Here is a 27,448-nt window from a genome sequence, read left to right on the forward strand (position 1 = left end):
GGTATCTCTTACTTCTGGGTAGCTTGCACATGACAAAAGGTGTTCTGCAGACTTTTGGGGGATAAAATCATATCTAGCTGAGAACTCTGAAAGGTATAATACTGATCTACCAATCAAGGTGCACCCACTGTGAAATAATTGCATCCCTCTTTGGGGAAAAGCCTGCCATGTCCTCATTGAGGTTAAGACCTGCTCTGCTCTACAGTATGGAATCCATGCTTTTCATAGTAAACATGCTTGTGCTTGTGAGCTTATGTTTGGGCAACACACAACAAATTGAAAGAAGGAGCAGATAGATATAAAGTACTATTTTGGAGAAAACATACAAAAGTAATATTGCTACGCCCACTCCAGTGAAGTCTGCTTGACAGGCGGAAAGGCCTGGAAACACTCTCGAGGCAAAGAGTTTCAAGGAAACTTAGCCTCCTAGAACCTTGGCATTCCCATAGCTAGAATGCCCCAGATTTGTCCCTGCAATATTGTGGAGGGTCTTGCATGCTTTCTTACAGTATTTTACTGGATATGAGTTTGAAATCTCAGGGAAAGCTTAGCAAAGTATACTTAGAATCTTCATTACAGCCAGGTATAGCAGACTACATTGCATATTAGAAGCAAATTGGTGAATTCTTCTGACAAATGGAGATTCCCCACAGATACTTAAAAGTAAAGCCAACTTACACTCACATGCAAGAATTTACCAAGGTGTAGGAAATAGGGGGTTTGTGGTATTGCATTATTCCTGACAAGGTCTGCTAGAGCTGAACCCTCTGGTGCTAGCTTTCACAAGGCTCAAAGGAGTAGCACAAATTGTGTCTAGGGTGTGAAATTCTTATCTGTCATTAGCTGACCCTAGGCAGGGCTGTTTTATCTTTGCTGTGAACATTACCTGGTTCCTGTAAGTCCTTTTGAAGTCATTCCTCTGTTTTGTGTCAGATAACTTCAATGTACTTTGCCTGCTGTGACATCCTACTCCTTCCTTTTCTGTAGTATATAAGACTGGTGTTCACTTTGTGACATTACATTCAGATCCAACACACTTTCTTGTGTCTGAGTCTGTCAATTCTCACCGACTCTATGCCCATCCGTCTGAGAGTCTGATTCCCATGGATTGAGCGGGGCCTACTGAGCCCGGTCCATGGCATAATATCAAATTGGGTGCTTATAGTATGATATAGCAGAAAGGGACTGTAGAAGCCTTCCCAAGTGAGTAGGTTCCAAGTCGTGCACAGCCTCGGCTCCATGGATGAGCTCCCAGCTTCTGGTCCTGACCACCTGTCTTAGTCAGGGCTTTTATTCCTGCACAAAACATCATGACCAAGAAGCAAGTTGGGGAGGAAGAGGTTTATTCAGCTTACACTTCCACATTGCTGTTGATCACCAAAGGAAGTCAGGACTGGAACTCATGCAGGTCAGGAAGCAGGAGTTGATGCAGAGGCAATGGGTGAATGTTACTTATTGGCTTGCTTCTCCTGGATTGTTCAGCTTGCTTTCTTATAGAACCCAAGACTACCAGTCCAAGGATGGCACCACTCAGAATAGGCCCTCCCTCCCTTGTTCACTAATTGAAAAAATGCCTTACAGCTGGATCTCATGGAGGCATTTCCTCAAGGGAGTTTCCTTTCTCTGTGATAACTCCAGCTTGTATCAAGTTGACACACAAAACCAGCCAGTACAGAACCCTCAGCACATATTCATGAGATAACAGTATCCTTGTGGAAATGGTTCACCTTCTAGTGGTTCTCAAGAGCAATACCATATTTTAAATATCTTTGTTTCCTCTTCTCTTTTTCTTACCTCTGCTTCAGAGTTAGGGGGAAAACCTGCCCAAGGACATGGCATTTTGAAGGACATTTGCAGAGAGGATGTCCAGGCTCTGAGCAACTGCTTTCAATAGGATGAATAGCAAATGACTTTCTACTAACATAATGCATATATTAAAATGTTCAGCAGGAAGTAGTAGGAATCATGAGACAGTAGTGTAGGGTGAAATGATTACTATTCGTTATGTATTTAAAAGTATGTATCTGAAAGTACTTTGCAATGGTGAAGTACCAGGGAAGCTCAGTGCATCTCATTATTCTATACTGGTGATAGTTTGTTGAATTCTATGTGTACTTCCTTTGGAAATTTTTGATGAACTGTAGATATGCTACATGGTGGAAATGAGAAGAAATATTTTTCATTGGACATTCCTCAAATTATTCCCACTGACCTTTGACACTTACATCTGCAGACTGCTGTCACAAACATCCTTTAGAACACATGTATTTGAATGAAAGAGTTTGTTTCTATTTAAAGTAGATACAGTAAGAACTTTCAATGAGAATGCCAAAATAGCTTATATGCTGTTTCAAACTTTCAAGCCAAAAAGCACTTAAAATATTTTTAAATTGTTATTTTTATTACAAAGAGGAAAGTTGGCACTTAAAAAAAGAATCGATCTTCAGTGCCAACCGTTCATGACCTTTGTGAATGCAATTCTCTTTTGTAACAGAAAATATAACTTTTAAAATAGGTAATTGTTTTTATATATAAAACTCGTCTAATTAAAAATAAAACCTATGCTTGCTTATATTCACCATCGTCCCCGACTCTCCTACCTATGCATGGTTACTGATTGACACTGCTCAGGAGCCCTACTCCTTAGAGCTAGGAACCTGTGGGAGAATAAGCAGGGACTGAGAATTGTGCACCAAGAACACAACCTAGTCTGAATCCCCTTGTAGAGCCAGACCCATGACCACTTGAACTTGAGCACTATCCTACTCTCCAGTGCATCCCCACACTCCCTTCTAGTCCATTACTTGGTTTGATCCCCCACCCCGCTGTTTTCCTAATCAGTTCTAAGCCCTCACCACGCCATTCTCAGCATTCAGGTCCACTCTAGCCCATAAGCATTTCTTTAGATACTGTCCCCTCCAAGCAACAGTGTCCTGTTCCACGTCCCACAAGCACGCAGTGGCCAGCATCCCCTAAAAATTCCTTCTCAGAGCAGCTTCCTTTCTAGGTACCGCCCCTTGTTAGCGTCAATCACTTGTTTTCTGGTCCCGCCTTATTTTACCCGGAGCTGACCGGGAATGCTGAATGCACTCCTGCGCAGCGACCCGGAAGCGGTTTTGCGCTGCATAAATTTTGTAGCTGGGTGAGTTTTCCCAGATTCTTCAGAACGGTTGCTGGCACTCAGAACCCGGACCTCTGCCCTGGAATCCCCATCTTGTGTGCAAAGCTTCACTGACGCGGAGAGCTGCGAGACTGAGGAAGTAGGAACGTGGGAGAGAAATGGCAGCGGAGCCAGGGGAGGGGTGCCCAGAGAGGATGCAGCCGGGGAGGAGCGGGGGGGGGGGGGCACGGATTCAAAAGCTTCAGCCATGGGGGAGGAGACATGACTCTCGTTTGTGCAGGCAGTGCCAGGTGATGCTGTACTAGAGAGTGCTGCGCGTGACAAGAGTAGCAGAGGAGCAGCTTGCCGCGGCGCCTGGTGGAAAGGAAAAAGAAAGCAGGGTCTGGAGATGCTGGCAAGAGTGGAGAGGAGGGGGAGAGAACAGCTAAACTGCCATAATGTGTGACAGAAAGAAAAGCAGGAGATGGAAGTGAAAGGGAAAGTATCTGGGGAGAACTTCCAAGACCAAGTTCTCAGACCAAGTTCTCAGCACAAAGATTTATTTGTCTTAGAGGTACAGAAGGCCCAGATAAAGGTCAAAGACAGGAGATAGAGGTAGAAGGGGAAGGGAACAAAGAAGAGGGCAGAAAAGGGGCAAGAGAGAGTGGTTAGGAGTATTTGTCCAGAAGTTGGCCAAATGACTGTTTCTAGATAGAGAGGAGACAGATGTGACCCATAAGCAAATGGCGGCTTATAGAGGTAAAATGAGAATCCCCTTGTTAGGACGAGGTGTTTAGCTGGCACATTAATTAGGTGAGCCAAAGGTGCCTTTTGGTTGCCAGACTTCAATGCTTTGATAGCTGGGCTTTCATAGTAAGTGTCAGGAGGAGAAATTGGCCAAATAAGGGAATAGACTTTGGGGGTAGCTTTAGGAATGTAATCTGAGAGTTTTTAGCAAGGCAGAGAGAAGAAAAGGGCAAGGCCTACCAGAGTCATGGTCACCATGCTGGAGCTGGCAAAGTCCCTTCAGAAAGTGTGAATAAGATAGTGCAGAATGAGGGAGGGGCAGGCTGGATAAAGGAGAAGTTGATAGAATAGTAAGGTTATTATTACTGAGCTTCTTTTTGTTGTTGGAAAAAAAAAACCCTTAACTTTTGTTTGAATTTTAGTGGTATGGAAGAGAGTTGCGAAACTTGATCTGATGGGCATTAACTGGTATTGTGTTAGGCATGGTGGCACAGATTAGTAATGCCAGCATGTGGGAAGAAAGCTGGGGTAGGAAAATGGAGACTTTAAGGTGGCCTGGAATAAATAACTAAGACACGTTCTCAATGAATAAATACTGATAGTGTTTACTGATCCTTTATAGTCCTTATACAGCCAGAACTAATGTGAGATTTTTAGACAGTGTCACCCTTCTTTGACAGGGGTAATGTGTGGAGGAGCTGTGGGATTCTTCTAACCCCCTAACACTTAACTTTTAGCATAGAATGTGTTGCCTCCAGTCACACTAAATGTGTGATGTTTTTTCTCCTTCAGGCAGCTAGCCTGTCAGGCACCAACTTAATTGCTTTAACTCATATTTTTATTATTATTATTATTTTATAGACATTTTATGAGATATTTTCTTTATTTACATTTCAAATGTTATCCCCTTTCCTAGTTTCCCCTCTGAAAATCCCCTATCTCCTCTCCCCTCCCCTTGCTCCCCAACCCGCCTACTCCCACTTCCTGGCCCTGGCATTCCCCTATACTGTGGCATAGAAGCTTCCCAGGACCAAGGGCCTCTTCTCCACACATGGTGGGACTCATGGCTCTAGCTGCTTATTTAACTCATATCTTGCTCACTTCAAATGCCACCGTTTCTCACCACTGTACCCTTTCACTTCCAAGTCCCATGTCCTGAATATAACTTGCTATCACAAGTGCTGTTAATCTACTCACTCAGCAACAGATTGTCAGGGAAATGCTTTGGTTAGGTTTGCTCATTATGAGAAACAAGACAAAGGGAACAGGTGACCTTTTCAGAAGACACTCCTGTACGTTTCAACATGTCATGTAGGGAAGCTGTCCACTTCTGAAGTGCTGGCTGAATGTTCTGCTTATATTGATGTTGTCTGTTTGGTTATACGTGTTTGTATGTATACGTGTGTGCATTCCGAGTGTGTGCAGTGGCATTCCTTGTATTCCTGATCTTTATGAGAAGGGATCAAGTTCTAGAGAAAAGTGCCAAGTCACCTGTTGTCCCTCCTGCAGTAGTTTGTTGTTGCTATAACCTCTTGATATAGTGGGCTACAGATGCCCTTATTTCTACATGGTGAATGAAGTCCTTCCTGTGGCTGTGGCTGTGGCTCTGGACACAGGAAGTGGGTGTCTTGCTGAGCTGGTTCCCATGCACCTGTAATCCCAGCTCTCAGGAGACAGACACAGCAGGATCATGCATTCAAGGCCTGCCCAGGCTATATAGTAGATTCTTGTCTCAAAAGGGGATGATAAGTGATTGCATGTATCCTGGATATTATATTTTTACTATTTTGAGAGACGGTTCCGTTAGTTCCATATGGCCTGAAAATCACTATGTTGTCTAGGCTTTCGGTTGACAATTCTCTGCTTTGAGCGATGTGATTGTATGTATATCCCACAATATCCAGGCTTTATTATTTATTCATTCATTCCCAGAATAAGACTTTTTATTATATCACCTTGCAAGCATGTGATATACTTAATTGTATGCTTTTGGTATTCAGGATTGATTTCGAAATACTAATGTTGCACAAGGAAGAACCTAGGAGGAGAAGAAGAAAGAGGAAATAAAAAAAAGCCAGGGATGGCTGTCACTCAGGTACAGTAAGTACACCCCTTCCCCATTGATTCTCTGCTTTCTGAAGTGGTAGGCATGGAAACTGCTGACCTTCACTGGGTATAGACTAGACTTGTTCACTTGCTCTTGCTCATATTTCCTTTACCCACTAAATTTTATAATGCAATGATTCTGTCATATAGAACATGGGAGAAGCTTCCCTTGAGTGTGTCCAAGGAGCAGCCATTATGCCGTTGGGCAGGAAGGTTTGTCTAGGTTCATATCCAAGTGAACTGTTAGCACTCTAGATGTAGGTTAAAGAAACTACACATGGAAGTCATATGTTAATGAGCACAGTTCCCTTTCGAGTTATGAAGGGAAATCATATTCTGCTTAATTCAGTACATCACAGATAGTAAAGTTGATGGTCAGTATTTCTAAGAGAACATCTCAACAACAAGAAAATGGAATGAGGGATCGAGGGTGCTGTATTTTATCATCAAGATACTATAGTTTTGGGGTCTTTTGTATATTTGTTTCTCCTATTTATTTATTCATTTATTTATTTATTTTCACTTATTTATTCAGTTTATATCCTAATCCCAGGTTCCCCTGCCCTATCCCACCCTTATAAATCCCCTATCCTCATTATCACCTCCTCTTCTCAGAGAAATGGATTCTTCTTGCACTTGGGTACAACTCAGGCCTGGGACATCAAGTCCCAGCAGGACTAAGCACCTCCTGTCCCACTGAAGCACAGCCAGGCAGTCCAGCTCTGGGAAGGGAATCTGATGGCAGGCAATAGAGTCAGAGACAGCCCCTGCTCCAATTGTTAGGGGACCCAAACAAAAACTAAGCTGTACATCTGCTACAAATGTGTAGGGGGTCACGGGCCAGCCCCTGCATGCTCTTTGGTTGGTGATTCAGTCACTTTGAGTCCCCATGGGCGCAGGTTATATGTCTTTGTAGGTCTCCTTGTGATGACCTTGTCCCCTTGGGCTCACTCAGTTCTATCTTCCACTCTTTCCCAAGAGTCTGCCAGCTGCATCTGATGTTTGGCTGTGGATCTCTGCCTCTGTTTCCATCCACTGCTGAATGAAGCTTCTCAGGAGACAGTTATGCTATGTTCTTGTCTGCAAGCATATCAGAGTATTTTGCTTGTTTGGTTAGTTAGGTTCAGTTTTGTTTTGTCCTTGTTTTTAGAGAGACTGTTTTCCTGTTGAACTCAGGCTATCTTCCTGAGTGCTGATATAGTGATGCACATGAGGCTTTCATCTCTGTGTATATGTAAAGTATGTACATGTTCATGCGAGTCTGTACTACATGTAGGTATATTTGGAGGTGGTCAGAGATTAAAACAAGCATTTTCCTTAGTGACTTACCACTTTTATTTTGATACAGTATCTCTCATGGAATCTGGAGTTCCTTAATTGGTTAAGTTCTATGGATCTGTGTGTATCCATCCATGTAGCACTGAGTTTACATAATGAGATGCACTCAAGTTTTACCTAATGCTGGGGATGAAAATTTCAGTCCTCATGCTTTCCAGGCAAGTACTTTACTTCCTGAGCTGTCAATAGGAATTATAGCTGAGTGCTCAACAGTAGGGGCTTCTGTAAACAACTCATCCTGCAGACCCTGCTGTTCCCATGGGACGCTTGAAGCTGGCATTTGGGGTAAAAGCAGTTATATTTTTCAGTTATCAGTGAACATGTCCTTGTAATTAAAAAAAAAAAATACAGTAACATTTCCCTTCATTTGATTAATATTGAATATTCAGGAATAAAAATTTGAGGGTTGGAGAGATGGTTCAGTGGTTAAGAGCACTGATTGCTCTTCCAGAGGTCCTGAGTTCAATTCCCAGCAACCACGTGGTGGCTCACAGCCATCTGCAATGGAGTCTGATGCCCTCTTCTTCATTGTCTTCTTCTTATTATTATTATTATTATTATCATTATTATTATTATTATTATTATTATTATTGATTTTTTGAGACAGGGTTTCTCTGTAGCACTGGCTGTCCTGGAACTCCCTCTGTAGACCAGGCTGGCCTCGAACTCAGAAATCCACCTGCCTCTGCCTCCCAAGTGCTGGGATTAAAGGCGTGCGCCACCACGCCTGGCTATTATTATTATTATTATTATTATTATTATTATTATTATTATTATTTTGAGTTAATCTTGTATGGAGCCACTTTGCTGAAGGAGTTTTTCAGCTGTAGGATTTCTCTGGTAGAATTTGGGGGGTAGCTTATGTATACTACTATCATATCTTCTGCAAATAACAATATTGTGACTTTTTCTGTTCCATTTTATCTGTACTTTATCTCCTTTAGTTGTCTTATTGCTTCAGTTAGAACTTTAAGTATTATATTGAATACATATATAGAGATATATGAATAGATACATATTGAATACATATATAGAGATATATTGAATATATATATAGAGATAGAGGACAGCCTTGTGTACCTGATTTTAGTGGAATTGCTCTGAGTATCTCTCCATTTAATTTGAGGTTGCTATATAGGCTTTCTGTTATTGTCTCCATTATGTTCACATATGTCCCTTGTATACTTGATCTCTCCAAGTCTTTTGTTATAAAGGTGAGTTGGATTTTGTCAAAGTTTTTTTTAACCATATAATGAGATGACCATGTGATTTTGTTGTTGTTGCCTGTTTGTCTGTTTGCTTGTTTTCTTTCTGTGTTTATATGGAGGATGACACTGACAGATTTTCATATGTTGAGCCATCATCCGCAGATGGAATGATGTCTACTTGATCACAGTGAATCATGTTTTTGATGCATTCTTGGACTTAGTTTGCAAGTATTTTATTGTGTATTTTTGCATCAGTGTCTATGAGGAACTTTGGTTTTTAACTCTTTTACTTTGTTGAATACTTTTTTGAATACTTTTTTGGTTTGTGTATCAAGTTGATCTTGTCATTATAGCATGAATTTGGTAATGTTCTATTTTGTATTTTGTGGAATAATTTGAGGAATGTTGGTGTACTGGCTAGTTTTGTGTCAACTTGACACAGCTGGAGTTATCACAGAGAAAGGAGCTTCAGTTGAGGAAATGCCTCCATGAGATCCAACTGTAAGGTATTTTCTCAATGAGTGATCAAGGGGGAAAGGCCCCTTGTGGGTGGGACCATCTCTGGGCTGGTAGTCTTGGTTCTATAAGAGAGCAGGCTGAGCAAGCCAGAGGAAGCAAGCCAGTAAAGAACATTACTCTATGCCCTCTGCATCAGCTCCTGCTTTCTGACCTGCTTGAGTTCCAGTCCTGACTTTCTTCAGTGATGAACAGCAGTATGGAAGTGTAAGCTGAATAAACCCTTTCCTCCCCAACTGCTTCTTGGTCATGATGTTTGTGCAGGAATAGAAATCCTGACTAAGACAATTGGGATTAGGTCTTCTTTGAATGTCTGATTTAAATTTTGTCCTGAAACTCTCTGGCCCAGTGCTTTTCTTGGTTGGGAGACTTTTAAGGACTGCTTCTATTTGCTTAGTGTTTATACCTCTATTTAAATTGTTTGTTTGAGTTGAAGTTTTATATGTAGAATCTATTGAGAACATAGTCCCTTGCTTTTAGATTTTCCAATTTTGTGGAGTACAGGTTTTTCACTATGATCTAATTATTCTTTGCATTTCCTTAGTATTGTTATGCCCTGCTTTTCATTTCTGGTTTTGTGAATTTGAATATTATCTCTGTCCTTTAGTGAGTTTGGATCATGGTTTGTCAATTTTGCTGATTTTATCAAAGAACCAAATGTTTGTTCATTTATCCTTTCCATTTTTCTTTTTAGTTCTATTTTATTGATTTCAGTCCTGAGTTTGATTATTTCCTACCATGTACTCCTTTTTATTCTAGAGCTTTTAGGTGTCCTGATAAGTCACTAGTGTGCTCTTTCTTCTCTCTCTCTCTCTCTCTCTCTCTCTCTCTCTCTCTCTCTCTCCCTCCCTCCCTCCCTCCCTTCATCCCTCCCTTCTTTCTTTCTTTCTTTCTTTCTTTCTTTCTTTCTTTCTTTCTTTCTTTCTTTCTTTCTTTCTTTCTTTCTTTCTTTCTTTCTTTCTTTCTTTCTTTTAATTGGATATTTTATTTATTTACAGTTTACATGTTATCCCCTTTCCCGATTTCCCCTCCAGAGCCCCTCTATCCTATCCCCCTTCCTCCTGCTTCTATGAGGGTGTGCCTACACGAACCCACCCACTCCTGCCTCCCCGCCCTCGAATTCCCCTACACCCGGGCATCGAGCCTTCATGCCTTTTGGCTAAGATCAAGTGTAGTATCTTTCTACTTTCTTAATGAAGGCATATAGTGCTGTGAACTTAACTCTTATCAACACTTCCTTCTATAACAAAGGCTTCAGTATGTTGTTCATTCATTTTCATTGAATTCTAGGAAGTCTTTACTGTCTTTATTTCTCCTGACACTGAATTTGTTCAGTAGGGAGTTGTTCAGTGTCCAAGAGTTTGTAGGCTTTCTGTTGTTTCTGTTGTTTAAATGCAGCTTTACTCCACAGTGGTCAAGGAAGATAGAAGGCCTTATTTTCATTTTACTTAGTTGGCCCAGGATTGCTTTGTGACCCAGTATGTGGTCAGTTTTTGAGAATATTCCATGAGTTTCTGAGAAGCTATATTCTTTTGTATTTTGGTGAAATTTTCTGTATATATATATGTAAGGTCCATTAAATTCATAATGTCTGCTAGCTCCAGTTTTCTGTTTAATTTTTGTCTGGATTACCTATCCATTGGTGAGTCAGATACTGAAGTCTCTCACTATTAATATCTGAGGTTCAATGTGTGATTTATGTTTTAGTAAGGTTTCTTTTTTTAAAATTAGATATTTTCTTTATTTCCATTTCAAATGTTACTTTTTCCTAGCTTCCCCTCCCCAAATCCCCTGTTCTCTAACCCACCTATTCCTGCTTCCTGGCCCAGGCATTCCCCTACTTTTTTTTCTTTTCTTTCTTTCTTTTTTTTTCTTCAAGACAGGGTTTCTCTATATAGCCCTGACTGTCCTGGAACTCACTCTGTAGACCAGGCTGGCCTTGAACTCAGAAATCCACCTTCCTCTGCCTCCTAAGGGCTGGGATCAAAGGCTTGCGCCACCACCACCCAGCTGGTTTGGTTTTTTTCATAGTGTTCCAGATTTCCTGCATGTTTTTTTTTTTTTTCTATATAGTAAAAGAATTTATTGATGACTTACAGTCGGCAGCCCAATTCCCAACAATGGTTCAGTCGCAGCTGTGAATGGAAGTCCAAGGATCTAGCAGTTACTCAGTCTCACACGGCAAGCAGGCGAAGGAGCAAGAGCTCTCCTGCATGTTTTGTATCACAAATTTAGTAGATTTAACACTTGTTTTGATTAATGAATCTATTACTTCTCAGTAGCCTCAACCCCTGAGAGTCTTTCTTCCATCTCCAGTAGTCTATTGCTGATGTTTGTATCTGCAGTTCCTGTTCACTTACCTAGATTTTCAAGCATTTCTGTTGAGGTTTGACCTTTGCTATGCTAAATTCTAGTTACTTCTAGAAACTACAAAAAGACCAAGTGATGTTACGTGACCTTGTTCCCCAAGTTATCCTTTATTGGTGAATAAATAGGCTGATAGCCAGTAGACATAGATGGGATTTAGGATTCTTAGGCTTAGGGTTGAAGGAGAACCACAAGGTGAAAAGAACAAAAAAAAGAAGAAAAGAAAAGAAAAGAAAAGAAGGGAAAAGAAAAGAAAAGAAAAGAAAGACAATGAAGAGAGGAGAAACCCTTGTTGGGGTAAAATTCTTAAAGTAATGGCCATGTGCATTGGCATGGCAAATTATATAATGGGATTATTGGGTGGAAAATAGACAAAATAGCATAGAATATAGATATCTGCTCAGCTCTTCTGCTGATTAAGGCTGATGACAAATATAAAGGTTGTGTATATCTTTTATCTGGGAAGGTCAAAGGCAGGGTAGAAACGCTGAATTGAGAGTAAATGTTTCTACACCATATTTCTAGAATTCCCTCCATTTTTGTTGTTTTTATTGCTTCTATTTCAATTTTCAGGTCTTCACCAGTTTCCTTCACCTGCTTGTTTGTTTCCTTGGCCCTTCCTACTTCTTTCTGATCTCTGGCTGTTCTGACTCAGGCTCCTCTCCAGCTTACTGATTTGATCTACCTTCTATCTACTTCTCCTTATTTATTCTGCTTGTCCTCATACAAACTTTGGCAATATGTTCTAATCTTCTGTCTCCTAATTCTGTCTTTTCTTCTTTTAACTTGTTTCTGGCTTGTTCTGTTTTGGTAAAACTGCCCTCCCCCCTCTGCATTGCTCTCTCATAAGTCAACTTTCTTTTGAGTCTTTTTTTCATGGGAGTTGGGCATATCCTATTCTGTCAAATATTTCTCTGATGATTTGCCACTTTTTCTGCCACTCAATTAGACACCAGTTTCAAAACATAGGTGATTCCTTCTAAAAACTAACTTTACTTTTTTGAATTAAAAATGTGGAGTAAGGGTGTGTCTGTATTCCAGCCAGAGAGATTAAAAGTGTGTGCTAAGGCAGAACCACCTCACAACTAGAAACAAATTTTTTTTTGCCAGTAAAAAAGATAATCTTGTAGAATAATTGATGTAGCTGACAGATGTACCATAGATTAAATATAACTGGAAAAGCTTGTGTCATGGTTATACTTGTTGAGTCTGATTGACAAACTATGGTTGTATAGGAAAACACATTTGTTCTTAGAAATATATGAAGAGAAATTAAAAGCAAAAATTTCAGATAGCACATGATATTTTCTAGAACAATAAGAAAATTAAGTGAAATCTACAAGGTCGTTTCTTGTACTGGCCTTCAGTCTTCACCTTCCCCCTTTGAACATCAACTTATCTCAGAATAACAAGTTCAAGTCCAATCATGTATCATATTCTGAGTAGCTACCAGTTTCTTGTGTATGAGGAAAAAATATTCCTTGCATGCTGTTATGTTACTGTGTAATTCTCCCATAGTTTTCAACCTTTATTTTTCGTGAGATTTTAATGAATATTTCGAATATACATGATTGGTTAAAAAAAAAGATAATCTTGGACTTCACAGTGTAATGAAATAACCTATAACAGGCAGGCATTGAAATGTGTTTTCTAAGCCAAGTCTAGAGAATAGGACAGTTTATCTGGCAGCCAAGTCACTCCCCTGTTCTTCTGACTGATGTGTCCTGATGGTGGTATTGTGTGGAATTGTGGAAATGTGCTGGAAATGGCAGTAGGGGCCTATAAGGGGAGCAATGAGGTAGAAGGGCAGAAATAGTAGAAAATGCCTTTAGAAACCAAGTCGAGGGAGTAACAGTTAACTGGTGGGCAGGCTACTCACCCGTTTTTGTTTTTGTTTTTGTTTTTGTTTTTCTTAAAGCCTCATGACTTTATCTCTGAAGACACTGCCCATGCAATAGCTCAGCTAGAAACTGAGCAGGCTGTGTCAGTCATCTTATCTACCAGTACAATTGAGATGAGCCTATGGGTTTTTCTTTTTTTCTTTAATGGGATAAGAAATAAGTGATAGTTATTAGTTATAGTTATTGGGCAAAAGGGCATAGAAATATGCCTGGGTGAACAGAGTGAATGTATGGGAACAGGAGGTAAGTGAAAGGGGCACACACTGTTGGCTTTCATTTGTTTGCTATTTCTATTATTCACAAACATGAGAAATGCACTGTGACATACCATAATATCTCACAGAAAAGGAAAATAATTTTAGAGAGAAGCTATATTGCTCTGTTACATCTTAATCTGGGAACATAGGAAAAACAAGGTCTGTTTCTCCCTGTATGCTCTCATCCAACAGAAAGCTTAGGCTAGTCCACATACGAAGTTTTCCCCACATCCCAGGCAAGAAATTCTCCAGTGAACCCCAGCACAGTGTCAACTAATTCTGTTGCATTCTGACATTAGACAGCTAGAAGCATCAGTTCCGTAGACTGCTCTCCCTCTCTTCAGTTTTATGTTTCATTTTCTTTCTTTTTTTTTTAATATTTTTAAAAATATTTTTATTAGGTATTTTCCTCATTTACATTTCCAATGCTATCCCAAAAGTCCCCCATACCCTCCCCCAACTCCCCTACCCACCCATTCCCACTTTTTGGCCCTGGCGTTCCCCTGTACTGGGGCATATAAAGTTTGCAAGTCCAATGGGCCTCTCTTTCCAGTGATGGCNGACTAGGCCATCTTTTGATACATATGCAGCTAGAGTCAAGAGCTCCGGGATACTGGTTAGTTCATAATGTTGTTCCACCTATAGGGTTGCAGATCCCTTTAGCTCCTTGGGTACTTTCTCTAGCTCCTCCATTGGGGATCCATCCAAAAGCTGACTGTGAGCATCCACTTCTGTGTTTGCTAGGCCCCGGCATTGTCTCACAAGAGACAGCTATATCTGGGTTCTTTCAGCAAAATCTTGCTAGTGTATGCAATGGTGTCAGCGTTTGGAAGCTGATTATGGGATGTATCCCCGGATATGGCAGTCTCTAGATGGTCCATTCTTTCGTCACAGCTCCAAACTTTGTCTCTGTAACTCCTTCCATGGGTGTTTTGTTCCCAATTCTAAGAAGCGGCAAAGTGTCCACACTTTGGCCTTCGTTCTTCTTGAGTTTCATGTGTTTTGCAAATTGTATCTTATATTCATTTTCTAAGGCAGCTCACAGTACTCAGCAAATCCCTAACCTTTCGCCATTTATTGTGAAGGACATTCCAAAGACTATACATGAATGGTTAGACAAAGAAGACACAAAATGTGAGGTACAGGAGATAGGCTGTGGCTTTTACCCCCTTCTTGGGTAAGCCACTCTGTAGGACTTTTGACCATGGCAGAATGTAAGGAAAGAACTTTAAACTCTGTGCTTTGAGGATTTATGGAGGTTCCATCGATCACATATGATTACTTAATACCATTGATCATTGCTGTTCACTTAAGACTTCAGCCCCTCTACTCTCCCTAGAGGATGGGGACTAAGGCCTAAAGTTCAGACCTATTCCTGCCTTGGCCATAGTGGTTCCCAGCAACCTTCCTAAAACACAGGACCCTCAAAACCTTATTTCAACTGTCAGCATCATCATAGGAGATGAATCCATTCTTATCAGTCCAGAAATGACAAGTGAATTACACATCTGAGAACTAAACAAAGACATGTATTTTGTAATGTTACAGCATGGAGATGTTTTTTTCTCTTTAAATTAGTTTATCTTTTTGGTTTTGGTTTTCCCCTTGTCTCACCTCTTTGTAAAGATTCTAAATGTCCACATGGTAAAATGTGTTTGTTTCCTTTTAGGGACAGTTGTCATTCAGTGATGTGGCCATAGAGTTCTCTCAAGAGGAATGGGAATGCCTAGACCATGCACAGAGGGCTTTGCACAGGGATGTCATGTTGGAGAATTACAGCAACCTGGTCTCCCTGGGTAAGGATGGCTTCATTTGTAATTTTGCATTTTCCCTCTGTGCCTTTGTGGAGCCATTTTACTTTTCTACCTTGCTCCTTTCCTCTCTCCCTTCTTTCTTCCCTCCCGTTGTACACCGGGAATAGAACCCAAGACTTTTACACAGGCAAGCATTCTACCACTGGGCTGTGTCCCAGGCCCTTATTGTAAACTTTGGTTGTTCTTTATTTTTTATTTATTTACTTTCTTTGAGCCTAGTACTGGAGTTATAAGCATTTGTCACCACGCATGGCTTATGGCACCTAGGCACGTGTTTAAAGTATCTCAATCCTTGCTTTCTTTCCCTAAGCTTTTCAGTCAGTAGTTCTTGGTAGGTAACTAGTTATCTGTCCATTAAGCTCCCAGAAGGAGGCATTCAGTGATGATTTTGTGAGGTAGTTTTCTAGATTTATATGTAACACATTCTCTCCTCACATTAGCACAGTATGGAATTCTCTAAAATCCTCAGTACCTGATGTTACCATCTTTTTATAAACAGGAGTCACACTTCCAAATTTGAATGCTATGTCTAAGTTGGAACAAAACAAAGGACCCTGGACTGTGGAGAGTGAGGCAATAAGTACCAGAAAATCAAATGGAAAGGAATATATCAGAGCTATGAGTGCAGGTAAGCTCTAAAAGGGCAGAGTAGATGCTGCCTCACTGTGTAATGGCAAGTGCAAGGTCTCAGTGAGAAATAAGTCTGCCACTATTCTTTACAGGTACAAAAATTTAGCCATTCACCCTCATGTGGTGCCAGGTAATTTTGTCTGGTTTTAATCTTGTTTGTGTATTTGAGGTAGTGTCTCACTCTTTTGTTCAGGCTGACCTGAAACTCACTGTGTAGCCCAGAGTGACCATAACATCTGAGTAAGCTTCCTGCCTCAGCCTTCCAAGTGCTAGGATTATATGCGTAAGCTACCATATCCATTTATGTAGTTAATTAAGTTTTGACAAAGGTGTTATGTGTGTTTACTAGAAACGTCATGATGAAATATTTGACTCTCTGTGCCAACGTAATATGTTCCAGAACTGTAGGGCAGGAGAATGGGTTATAAGATTTTGCTGTTCAAACCAGGCTGGCATGGAAATCTCAGTTCTTTTGCCTCAGTCTGACAAATGATGATATTACATATGAGTGTCCATGCTTGCCTGACATAGAACTTTGAAGAGGTGAGTCTAGTTGAAAATACTAGCTGGATATGCCACCCTCAAAAGGAATAATACTGAATATAATGCTATATTAGTAATAGAGATCAGTTATGAAATAATCAGGCTAAACCAGGCATGGTAGTGCATATCTTAATCTGTGGACTTGAGAAGCTGAGGCAGGTGGGTATTTATAAGTTTGAGAAAAGCCTGATGTACATATTAAATTCCAGACAAATCAGGGCTGTGTAGTGAGACCCTGTCCCAAAGGAAATCAAAGTTAAAATGAATAGGCTAACAAGCAAAACAGCACATAATAGTTCTTTACTTGGTTCATTTTGCTCAGTAACATATTCTTCAGACTGATAGTCATTGTTGCAATTAGAACTTTCTTTGTCTGAAAAACAAATAAAACAAATACAATACATATAGAGTCAACTGGTTGCATAGGAAGGCTAATTAAATAATTAACTACTAGGAACAACACTGAGAATTGTATAAACATCCCATAGACACATCAGTCTTCTAGATCTACAGAAGTTGAGTTGCTGGATGATACAATACCAGCATCCTTTCTGGATCATCTGTCTCAGTACGACACCTCGCCCATACTTATTTTCATTACTGCAAAACTTCACATGAGTGACTGAGAAGATCTTTGGTACTGTGTGCTAAATGACCAGGTTTTGGGTTTTTTGGTTTTTTTTTTTGTTTGTTTGTTTGTTTTAAATTTACCATCAGGTATTTCCCTCTGAGTTTGGAGAAAGAATTTGCATATCATATATCCAACAGGGAAAGCCAAAGCATGAAACCTGAAACAAGCCAGTTTGAAAACAGCACACTTAAAGATGGGGCTAGACTTAACATGTGCATGCACAGTGTAGAAGAGGTTAAGCTCGGGGCCTAGCTGAGATAGTATTCTACCATCTTCCACTCACCATTAGAAATGTTGGTATTTTCCTTCTTTTTATTTCCTTCTTTTTATTCTCTTTTGAGCACTGCAGAGGCCACTCAGCCTCCTCTGTAGATGTATTATAAGTGTACATTACCATGGCCAGTGTAATAGAAATTTATTGAACAGCAATGGCGTACAAAAATACTATTATTGCAGAAATGCCAATTTTCATCCAAATGAGCCATTACCTTCACTTGCAAAAATTGATACTTTGGAAAAGCTGAGCCTTGGTTTGGATGTGAGGAAAAGGAGAATCTTATTATGTGTTGGTTAAAATATAGATTAGGATTCATTAATGAGACCATTTTACAGAGACGTCAGAAAAAATAAAAATAAGAGTTATTGTGTAATCAAGCAACTGAGCTTTTGAGTGTAGATCTTGAAACCTCAAGATGATGTTTCTGTGGGATGTCTGTATTGTTCCTGTGACATTATTCACAAGTAGCCAAGTTATATAATAGACCATGTGTCCATCACCAGCAGTTTCTCTCTCTCTCTCTCTCTCTCTCTCTCTCTCTCTCTCTCTCTCCCTCTCTCTCCCTCTAGTGTGTGTGTATGTATTTTATATGAAGAATTTTGTCCTGCAAAAGAACATTCTATTTATTACAATGTCTATCAGCCTGGATGATCTATACACAAAATAAAGCCGCAGTTAACTGTCACATTTTGTTTTATTGGACACCCACTCCAGTTCTGACAATTTTGCTGTGGATAAGAGGAATTCATTCGGGGATCATAGTCTTCATTGTATATATCTACGTATTTTCCTTATCCATTATTTATCTGTTAACATACATGTAGGTAAACACCATATGTGTATCTCTCTACCCATATATATGAGTTTTATATATATATAAAATTTAACTCAATTCACCTAGAAGCAAGGGAACAGAAAGATAGTCAGCAGGGGTAGAGGATATTAATCAGTTAGTGGTCAGTGAGACCAGAGTTTTAACAAAACAACAGGGGCAATAAGTGCATTTTTAAATGGTGTGTGTGATCATATGTTTCCATCTTATTATCACTTTGTTACACACACACATACACACACACCCATACACACACTGAAATATCATGTTTCTGTCTTTTTTTGTGTGTCTGTCTTAAATCATTTTGTTATATACATGTACATATATATGTATATATAGAATGACTTTAATATAATCATTAACATATTACTTGTTTAAATTAGTGAGATACATCATTCCATAAATGTGTATTTTATTGCCTTGATCATGTTCACTCTCCAATTTTTGTTTTACTATATCCTCTTATTCTCCTTCCCCTTCCCTGATAGACTTGGTTCTTTATAATTCTTTGTTCAAACTTAAAAAAGAGTTTCCACATGTAAGAGAAAATAGGCTATATTTTCCTTTCTGTTTTGTTTATTTGCTTAGCACAATGCCCTATATTTCTGTCAGTTTCTCTAATGAATGACAGAATCCCATGTATTTTTTGTGACTGAATAATAACATAAAATGTAGGTGCATGCATAATTTTCTTGTTTTTTTCCCATTTTTGTTTGTTTGTTTGTTTGTTTTGTTTGGTCACTTTATTTGCTTTTTGCTTTTCATGGCATGGTTTCTCTGTGCATCTACAGCTGCCCGGGAACTTATTCTGTAGACCAGGCTGGTCTCAAACTGAGAGATGCACCTGGTGCTGCCTCTACTGACATCAGATTATTTTCTTTATTCATTTGCTTGCATACATGAAACTGATTCCATATCTAGGCTACTGTGAGCCTTACTGTCATAATTATAGTTATGTAGTCAGTCATGTCCTCCTAATAGTGACTTCATTTCATACATATGCAAACACAGTAGTGGAATGGCTGAATGCCATGTTCCTTTTATTTTTTTTTGCTGTTTCTGCTTAGAAAACCCTGTTTTCTCCTTAGTAAGAAAGTGTATCATTTTACAACACACAGAATTTTATTTTCAATGTATCTTTTTTTTTAATTATTTGTATACATGTGTATATACATGTGAGGGCAGATGCTCTCAGAGTCCATATAAAAGTTTTGGATCCCTGGAGTAGGTGATGTACAGGCGATTGTGAGTTGTCCATTGTGGGTGCTGGGAACAGAACTCAGCTGTTCTGCAAGGGTGGTACATGTTCTTAATGCCTCAGCCATCTCTCTAGCTCCTACATTTAGCAATTTATGACATATATATATATATATATATTGATTATTTGCCTGGTTGCTTTATCATGGAATTCTAGAGTTGTTTTGTAGTATTTATTAGAACCTACAGGTGCCTGGTTTTTGTGTGTTCTGTGCAGTATAACAGATTTGTACTGTTGGTTCATGTTAAAAATGCCTTTCATGAGTTGGTCTAGGTAAGTTTTTAAGAGGTTCTTGTTTTTGCTAATACAGTTTTTGTGAGTTTTTTTCATGTCTTTTTGCTATTGTTTTGTATTTCAAAATTGCAACTTAACTGATTATATAAAGTATCTATTATTATCGAATTCTATTATCATATTCTATGGTATTTTATATACATTTATGCAGAATATACTGTTAATATCATTTTTTTCCATTCACTTGTAATGCAGCCATATACTTTTGGGCAATAATATATACATTTATGATGTGATGGAAAAATGATCTTTTCTTGGATTATGTATCTTAATATGAATAATTTGGTCATAAGTTATTTGAAATGAGTCCTTTCTTATAGTTTAAAATTATATACAATTACCTGTACTTAATTATGAAATCACTGTTTTGTGATAATTAAATTGGCTTTTATGTTTCAAAATTTTGATAAATGAACTCAGTAAAATTTATTTTTGCTGTAAATATTTTCACTGTACAATATCTTGTCTATACTTAACCAGAAAACTGTTATATCTTCTAGTTAACTCTCCTGAATATATAATTAAAGGGAGTAGAGATTCAGGGGAAATAGTCCAGACAAAGGTGGCAGAAAGATATAAACGCAATGGCATTGAAGAGTTTTCCTTCAGAGAAATCCAGCAGAACATTCAGAATTTTGAGTTTCAGTGGAAAGAGCATGAAAGGAATTATAAACCCACTTGTAGAAGAGATCAAGATAGTGGAAAGGAGACAGGAAGAAACCTTAGGAAAAATCAGCATCTGTTAAGCTTCACTTCACATCTATCTGAACTGCACCCATTTCCATCTGCAGAAAATATTGATGGTAATGAAGCTAAGTCCATCAGCAGTGGTTCTTCAATTTTGTCATCTGGCAAAATTCTTGCTAGTGGTGACAAAGCACCTGTTGTTCATGAATATGATGTTTATTCTTCACTACGTATAAAAGGACAGAAAGCAACCATTAAGGGAAAACCTTATCAATGTAAAGAGTGTGACAAAGTCTTCAGTTATACTTCTTCTTTAGCATATCATCGGCAGATTCATACTGGAGAAAAACTTTACAAGTGTCTTGAGTGTGGTAAGGCTTTTTTTCGACGCTCTTATCTTTTGGTACATGAGAGGCATCATACTGGAGCGAAACCTTACAAATGTAATGAATGTGGCAAGGTGTTCAGTCAGAATTCACACCTTAAGAGTCATGGAAGAATCCATACTGGTGAGAAACCATTCAAATGCAATCATTGTGGCAAAGCCTTTAGTGTTCGTTCAAACCTAACTCACCATCAGGTAATCCATACTGGAGATAAACCTTATAAATGTAATGAGTGTGGCAAGGTCTTCAGTCAAACCTCAAGCCTCACAATTCATCGAAGAACTCACACTGGAGAGAAACCTTACAGGTGCAATGAGTGTGGGAAAGTATTCAGTTCACATTCAAACCTAAATACCCATCAGGCAATCCATACTGGAGAAAAACCCTACAAATGTTCAGAGTGTGGCAAGGTCTTTACTCAGAATTCACACCTTGCAAATCATTGGAGAATACATACTGGAGAGAAACCTTACAAGTGTAATGAGTGTGGAAAAGCCTTTAGTGTGTACTCCAGCCTCACTACCCATCAGGCAATCCATACAGGAGAAAAACCTTACAAGTGTAATGAATGTGGTAAGGTCTTCACTCAAAATTCACACCTAGCTAGTCATCGTGGAGTTCACAGTGGGGAGAAGCCTTACAAGTGTGAAGAATGTGGCAAACTCTTCAGCCAAACTTCAAATCTTGCAAGACATTGGAGAGTTCATACTGGAGAGAAGCCTTACAAATGCAGTGAATGTGGCAAAGCTTTTAGTGTGCGTTCTAGCCTGACTTCCCATCAAGTAATCCATACTGGAGAAAAGCCTTACAAATGTACTGAATGTGGCAAGGTCTTCAGTCAGACGTCAAGCCTTTCAATCCATCAGAGAATTCACACTGGAGAGAAACCTTACAGATGCAATGAGTGTGGAAAAGCCTTTAATTCACATTCCAACCTAAATACCCATCAAGTAATCCATACTGGACAAAAACCCTATAAATGTATGGAATGTGGCAAGGTCTTTACTCAAAATTCACATCTTGCAAATCATCAAAGAACCCATACAGGAGAGAAACCTTACAAATGTAATGAGTGTGGCAAAGCCTTCAGTGTATACTCAAGTTTGACTACTCATCAGGCAATCCATACTGGAGAAAAACCTTATAAGTGTAATGAATGTGGTAAAGTCTTCACTCAAAATTCACACCTAGCTAGTCACCGGAGGACTCATACTGGAGAAAAACCTTACCAGTGTAATAAGTGTGATAAAGCCTTTAGTGTGCGTTCAAGCTTGACTACCCATCAGGCAATCCATACTGGAGAAAAACCTTACACATGTAGTGAGTGTGGCAAAGTCTTTAGTCGAAGTTCCAACCTTACAAGTCATCAGAGACTTCATGTTGGACAGAAGCATATGTGAATATAGCAAGGTCTTTGGGCATAATTCACTTCTTGCATAATATCCAGGAATACAATCTTAAGAAAATGTTAGTATTGTGTTGATGATAAACACCCATCATGAGTTCAAATATGTCATTAGATGTAGTGGTATGCATGTACAACCACCCTTTTCAGGTTGTTATGGGAGCATTGTCTGCTTGGGATATGTAGGAAGAACTTGACCTAAAATAAAAAATATATCAAGCTTTTGTAGACATATAACATATTAAGAAGACATTTCATACACGTAGAGAAGATGCTTCAGGATATGATTTCCACCTCTATAAACACAAAAATGCACATTGTTGATGAAATAATCCAATTGGCACTTATTGAGGATGTTACTTAATGACTATTTACAGTGGAAGGTGAATGGAAAGAGTTACTCAGCCTCTTGTTTTTCATAGCTAATTTTCAATGTTACATTCCACAGAATAATTGATAATTACTGAGCAATTAAAAGTCAAAATAGCTAAAACATATATTTGAAAGGTTGAAGATGGTTGATACTTGCCTTTAATATTCGTGTACTCATTTATTTATGGTTCCTTGCAAAATCTGCTTTGCCATTTGTGATTGTTATCTGAAACTTTCTGATGATACAATACCTGCCTCAGGGGCCTTTTATTGCAGCCTTTGGGAAAAATAGGGTAAAAAGTCACATTAATAGAAAAGGGTCATGTATGTCTGGTTTTTGAGAATGACTCCATTCCATCTTTTGAATTAAGTATTGGCTAAGTTATGTTCCTAATTTGTGTTTAGATTCTGTATTAAATGCCATGACTAAAGCTAACTTGGTGAGAAAGTGGTTTATTTCATCTTATAGGTTATAATTGATCAAAAGAAGCCAGGATAAAGGCTAGACTAGGAACCTGGAAGCAGGGACTAAGGAAGACGATGGAGAAATGATACCTGGTGAATTGCTTTTCTTGGCTTAGCTTCCTTCATACAACCTAGGACCATGTACCAAGGGGTGGCACTGCCCAAAGTGGTCTATGTCCTCTTATATCAGTAATTAATAAAGAAAATACTTGACAGAAATGGCCAGAGTCCAACCTGATGAATGTGAAGAGTCCCCTCTTCTCAGGTAACTCTAGTTTGTGTCAAGTTAAAAGATCTAACCAGATTATTTGTCTTCTGAAAGGGACAGGATATTGTAAAATTACAGCATAAATTTATCATTTATTGTATATGATGGGAGCATTCTGTTGGGTAAAAGCAATTAAGTTGGAAAGAAATGATCTACCATATGATCATTGGATACAGAAGCTGCCACAAAATAAGGATACTGCACTTTTTGTGAAAGAAGAACAGTAGGCTATTAGGGATGTGGTGTTTGTCAAATAAACTGCAGAAGACATAGTGAACTGCTATATTGAGTGACAACAGGTTTCATACTTAGGAAATAATAATTTTTCTTACTTTTAAAATTAAAGTGAGAAACATTATTAGAGTGGAAAATTTATCTCAAAGAAAGTGTAGGGGCTGTGTATGTAGCTAGAAAAGAAACACTTGTGTCATGCATGTGAGTCCCTAAGTTCAGTGCTCAGCAGCACCAAAAGTAAAAAAATACACAAAAGGTTTCTTAAGAGTGACATCATTTAATTTGTTGTTAAGTTTGTCCACTGTCTTATTCAAAATATATCATTAATTGAACTTGTAACTAATGAAAGTAAAGCTTTTATTTTCCTATAAATGAATTTGTATTTTCTTTTGTTTGTATACTTTTTCCATATGCCTACACATGGGAAATGAGAAAATGGAGTGAACCTCTTCTGGTTGAAGTTTTTTTCTGCTTTTTGAATGATTTCAAAGACCATAAAGTTTTAGGACCTTATAATTGTTTTTCAGTGAACTTGGTCCATGTCTTTAGGATACTTTCATAGGTATAGTGTACATCAACAAAGACACATGGAGCAGACTATCAAAGTAAAGGTTCCAGGGTTTCTCTATTCATATATACACGTGGGTATTCTTTTCATAGCTGTGCAACACTTCAGACATTCCATTGATAGGTATGAACTGTGCAGTGCTCACTCTTCTTGACTTTTGTGAAAAAACAAAAACTGACTTGAAGCATGTTGCCTGTGCCCTGGACAGCTCTCCATCTGACCCTACCTGCCCTTGGGGGTTGGGTTGAGATGGTGCAGAGTCACCAACACAGACTCCAGGAGTAGGTGAGAAATGCTGCAGCAAGCTCATCTATGCACAGCTACAAGCTACTTTAATACTCTCTACCCACGCCTGCATTGGTCCCAAGAAAGCATCTCTTCTAAACAGTAATTCCTGATTGGCTAGCATTATTTGCACTAAATAAAAATCCTTATTCTCTCATGCAGTTATTAATTAGTTCCTCCTGAAGGTAATGCTGTTGTGGCTGTGCAGCCCCCAGTGTTTACATAGAGGTAGTCGCCCCCCCCCCCCGTTCCTGCTATATATCCTCCCTTTTGTTTTTTTAGATTTTTGACAGCCTAGTGGGAGCTCAGGTGCCATTGCCTCAACATTGTTGACCCACCTCAGAGAATTCCCAGTTTACTGGATTGTGCCTATCTTAGGTTGTCCTGTCTTCTAGGATATTACCTGTCATTGACTACCAGCCCACAAAGAGATATCACTCCAGGGGGACATCACACAATGGGAGATGAGGAACACTCTACATGGTGGTCTCACTGATCTCTGCCATCCATGCTTTGATCACAGCACCTGGAAGGTTGTCTTATTTATGGAATGCTACCTGGAGATATACTCTGGGGAACACTTAAAATAATTATTAGTATGACAATTCCTCCCATCAGAGCATAAGTGGCTATCCACAAGGGGTGAAAGAGCCTCTTAATATTGTCCCATTAAAGAGAGGGCCACACTTTAGGAGAGTAAGGGGGTGTAAATCAAGACAGTTAGGCCACATAAATCCCAATTGTTCATAATGGGTTAATATTGGAATCTAATGGGATCCTTGTTAACATAGGGAGTAATATTGGAAGCATCATGAGAGGTAAATCTCCCCATACCAAGTATGAGGTTAGATGATAATATCAGGTAGTCCCTAGTTAATTTTACCCCTAGTGCAGGGTGGCTGGCAGTGCTCTGAAGGGACAGGAAGTCTCACAGAAGTGGGCATTTGAGGGACCTTTGTACATCGAGGCAGGAGTGGACATGATATGCTTGGGGGATCCTTTGGGGATATATAATCAGTAAGGGGAACATGGTGTTCCATGCCTAACATGGTACCATAAGTTAGATTACCATGAACTTCCCCCATGGTCATACTGTGTAACCACACTACAAGGGCTGATGGAGTAGATATTGGTGGTAAAGCAGAGAGTTTCCCCCATGTGTCAGGTGTCTCTAACCATTCTGTAGTAGTGACTTAGTCTATGAAGGGCAAACCCAAACTCGCATTGGAAGAGAAAAGATCAGGGTAGGCCGGGGAGTTAACTGCCACAGGCAAGAGAATGGGGGTGGAGATGTCAAAGCCCAGAGCTCATCAGACCTTGCTGGCAGAAGAAAAATTAATAAACTATGTACATTAATCCATATCAGAAAAAAATGTCCAATGTCTGTAAGCAGGGCTCAGCCCTTCTATCTAAGGAGAAAAAGTTCACATGGAACGGCCTCCACCAAGACTAGGTGTGGATCTATTTTGGATTCTGGAGAGGTGACCAGAGCAAGTGCTTTATAAAGTGCTCCTTTATAAAGGAGCGATTTGCTTACTACCATTGCTTGACCTAGAGGATTATAGGGTATCCCAAAGGAGTGACTGATCCTCCATGAGGATAGGAAGGCTTTGAACTACTAAGATGAATAAGCCAGTACATTGTCAGTCTTGAGTGCCCAAAGCACTTCCATTACCAACGTTGCTGATTTCATGGCCTTAATGGTTTGAGAGGCCTTTTCATCTGTCATGGATACCACATATACTAAGACTGAGCAAGTACCTACCACAACATGTACATACTTAAGATTAGCAAAGGTTGGGTAATGGGTGACCCAGAGCTAATTGTTCCAGGATCAGTTCCTTGAGTGCAGAAAGTTTAGGTTCCAAAATGGGCCACTGGTCCACCCTCAGGTACCTTAGTGTCAGTTGGCACTGAGTGGGCAGTGGCCATTAGAATTGGGGATGATCCCTCACTTTCTGACATATGTGATCTAGTTGGTCATGTTGCATAACATCATCAAAAAGGATGCAATCATCCATAGTAAGGATGACACCTATGTCTTTCAGAGTATCCCTTCCCCAAATATTGCTGGAAACATCAGCCACAACAGGTGCAAAAGATCCCTGACTGCCATCCAACTCCTGTAATGGAGGGCCCAGTCTGGGGTCTCCAATGTGGAGACCTCCATAATTCATCTTTTGTTATTATAGCAACATTTGCCCCTGTATCAACTAACCCTTTAACGGGTATATCTTCTAAATGTACAGTCATCACTGGGGAGTGAGGAAACACTGGCAAGGTCCAAAAGACTCCTGGTCGAGCAGCGGTCCCTATTACTGAGGGGTGCCCCTTTTGGAGTTTAAATTGTCTTCTTGCTTTTGAGAACAACAATCCTTAGCCCAATGGAAACCTTTGTTACAACGAGGGTATCTGGTCTTGGGCCTAGCTGAGTGGCAATCCCATCGGAAGTGACAACGCTTGTCATAGCCCCAACAGGTGTGATCAGGGGCCCTTCAAGGGAAGGGCATGTCCTCTGTACATGTTCTATGGCCAAGGCATCAATGGAGGCAGTCAGGGCTGCAATGGGGTTCACACCAGGGTCTAAGTCAAGCCATTTATGAATATCATCATTCCTTACAGCTGCCACAGCATTGCAAGTGGGAGCATTAAGACCCTCCCATGCAAGCTGCTTGATGAACATGTCTTTGGTTGGGCCAGCATCAACACATCTTTCCACTGCATCAGTCACATGGGATAGGAAGTCCATGAAGGTTTCTCCAGACTGCTGGACAATATTGCAAAAATATGTAGAAGGGCCCCGAGGAGTGCAGGACTTAAGGGCCTTAAAGAAATGATCAACAATCTGGTTAAAGTAAGAATGCAGTCCAATAATGGCCTGAGTGATAGGGTTAATGTATACCCTGTGGCCAGTTAGCATATCAAAGGTAATGTTAAGGGTATATTCCAAATATATATA

At 39.6% G+C, this 27,448-nt stretch overlaps 1 protein-coding gene across 2 annotated transcripts; it reads left to right on the plus strand.

Moving 5' to 3' along the window:
• The first annotated feature begins 3,105 nt into the window (after positions 1–3,105).
• Positions 3,106–27,448, plus strand: LOC110312213 (zinc finger protein 160-like). Of its 2 annotated transcripts, none has more exons than XM_029471111.1 (5): positions 3,106–3,260; positions 5,848–5,942; positions 15,210–15,336; positions 15,854–15,982; positions 20,320–27,448. In XM_029471111.1, the coding sequence occupies exons 2-5, from the start codon at positions 5,928–5,930 to the stop codon at positions 22,290–22,292; spliced, it is 2,244 nt and encodes a 747-aa protein (XP_029326971.1). In that variant the 5' UTR covers positions 3,106–3,260; positions 5,848–5,927; the 3' UTR covers positions 22,293–27,448. The 2 variants fall into 2 exon arrangements, with proteins under 2 accessions (XP_029326971.1, XP_021041425.1); XM_021185766.2 differs by having other exon boundaries at positions 20,611–24,012.

The sequence above is a fragment of the Mus caroli genome, chromosome 17 (assembly GCF_900094665.2).
Source record: "Mus caroli chromosome 17, CAROLI_EIJ_v1.1, whole genome shotgun sequence".
Lineage (NCBI taxonomy): Eukaryota > Metazoa > Chordata > Mammalia > Rodentia > Muridae > Mus > Mus caroli.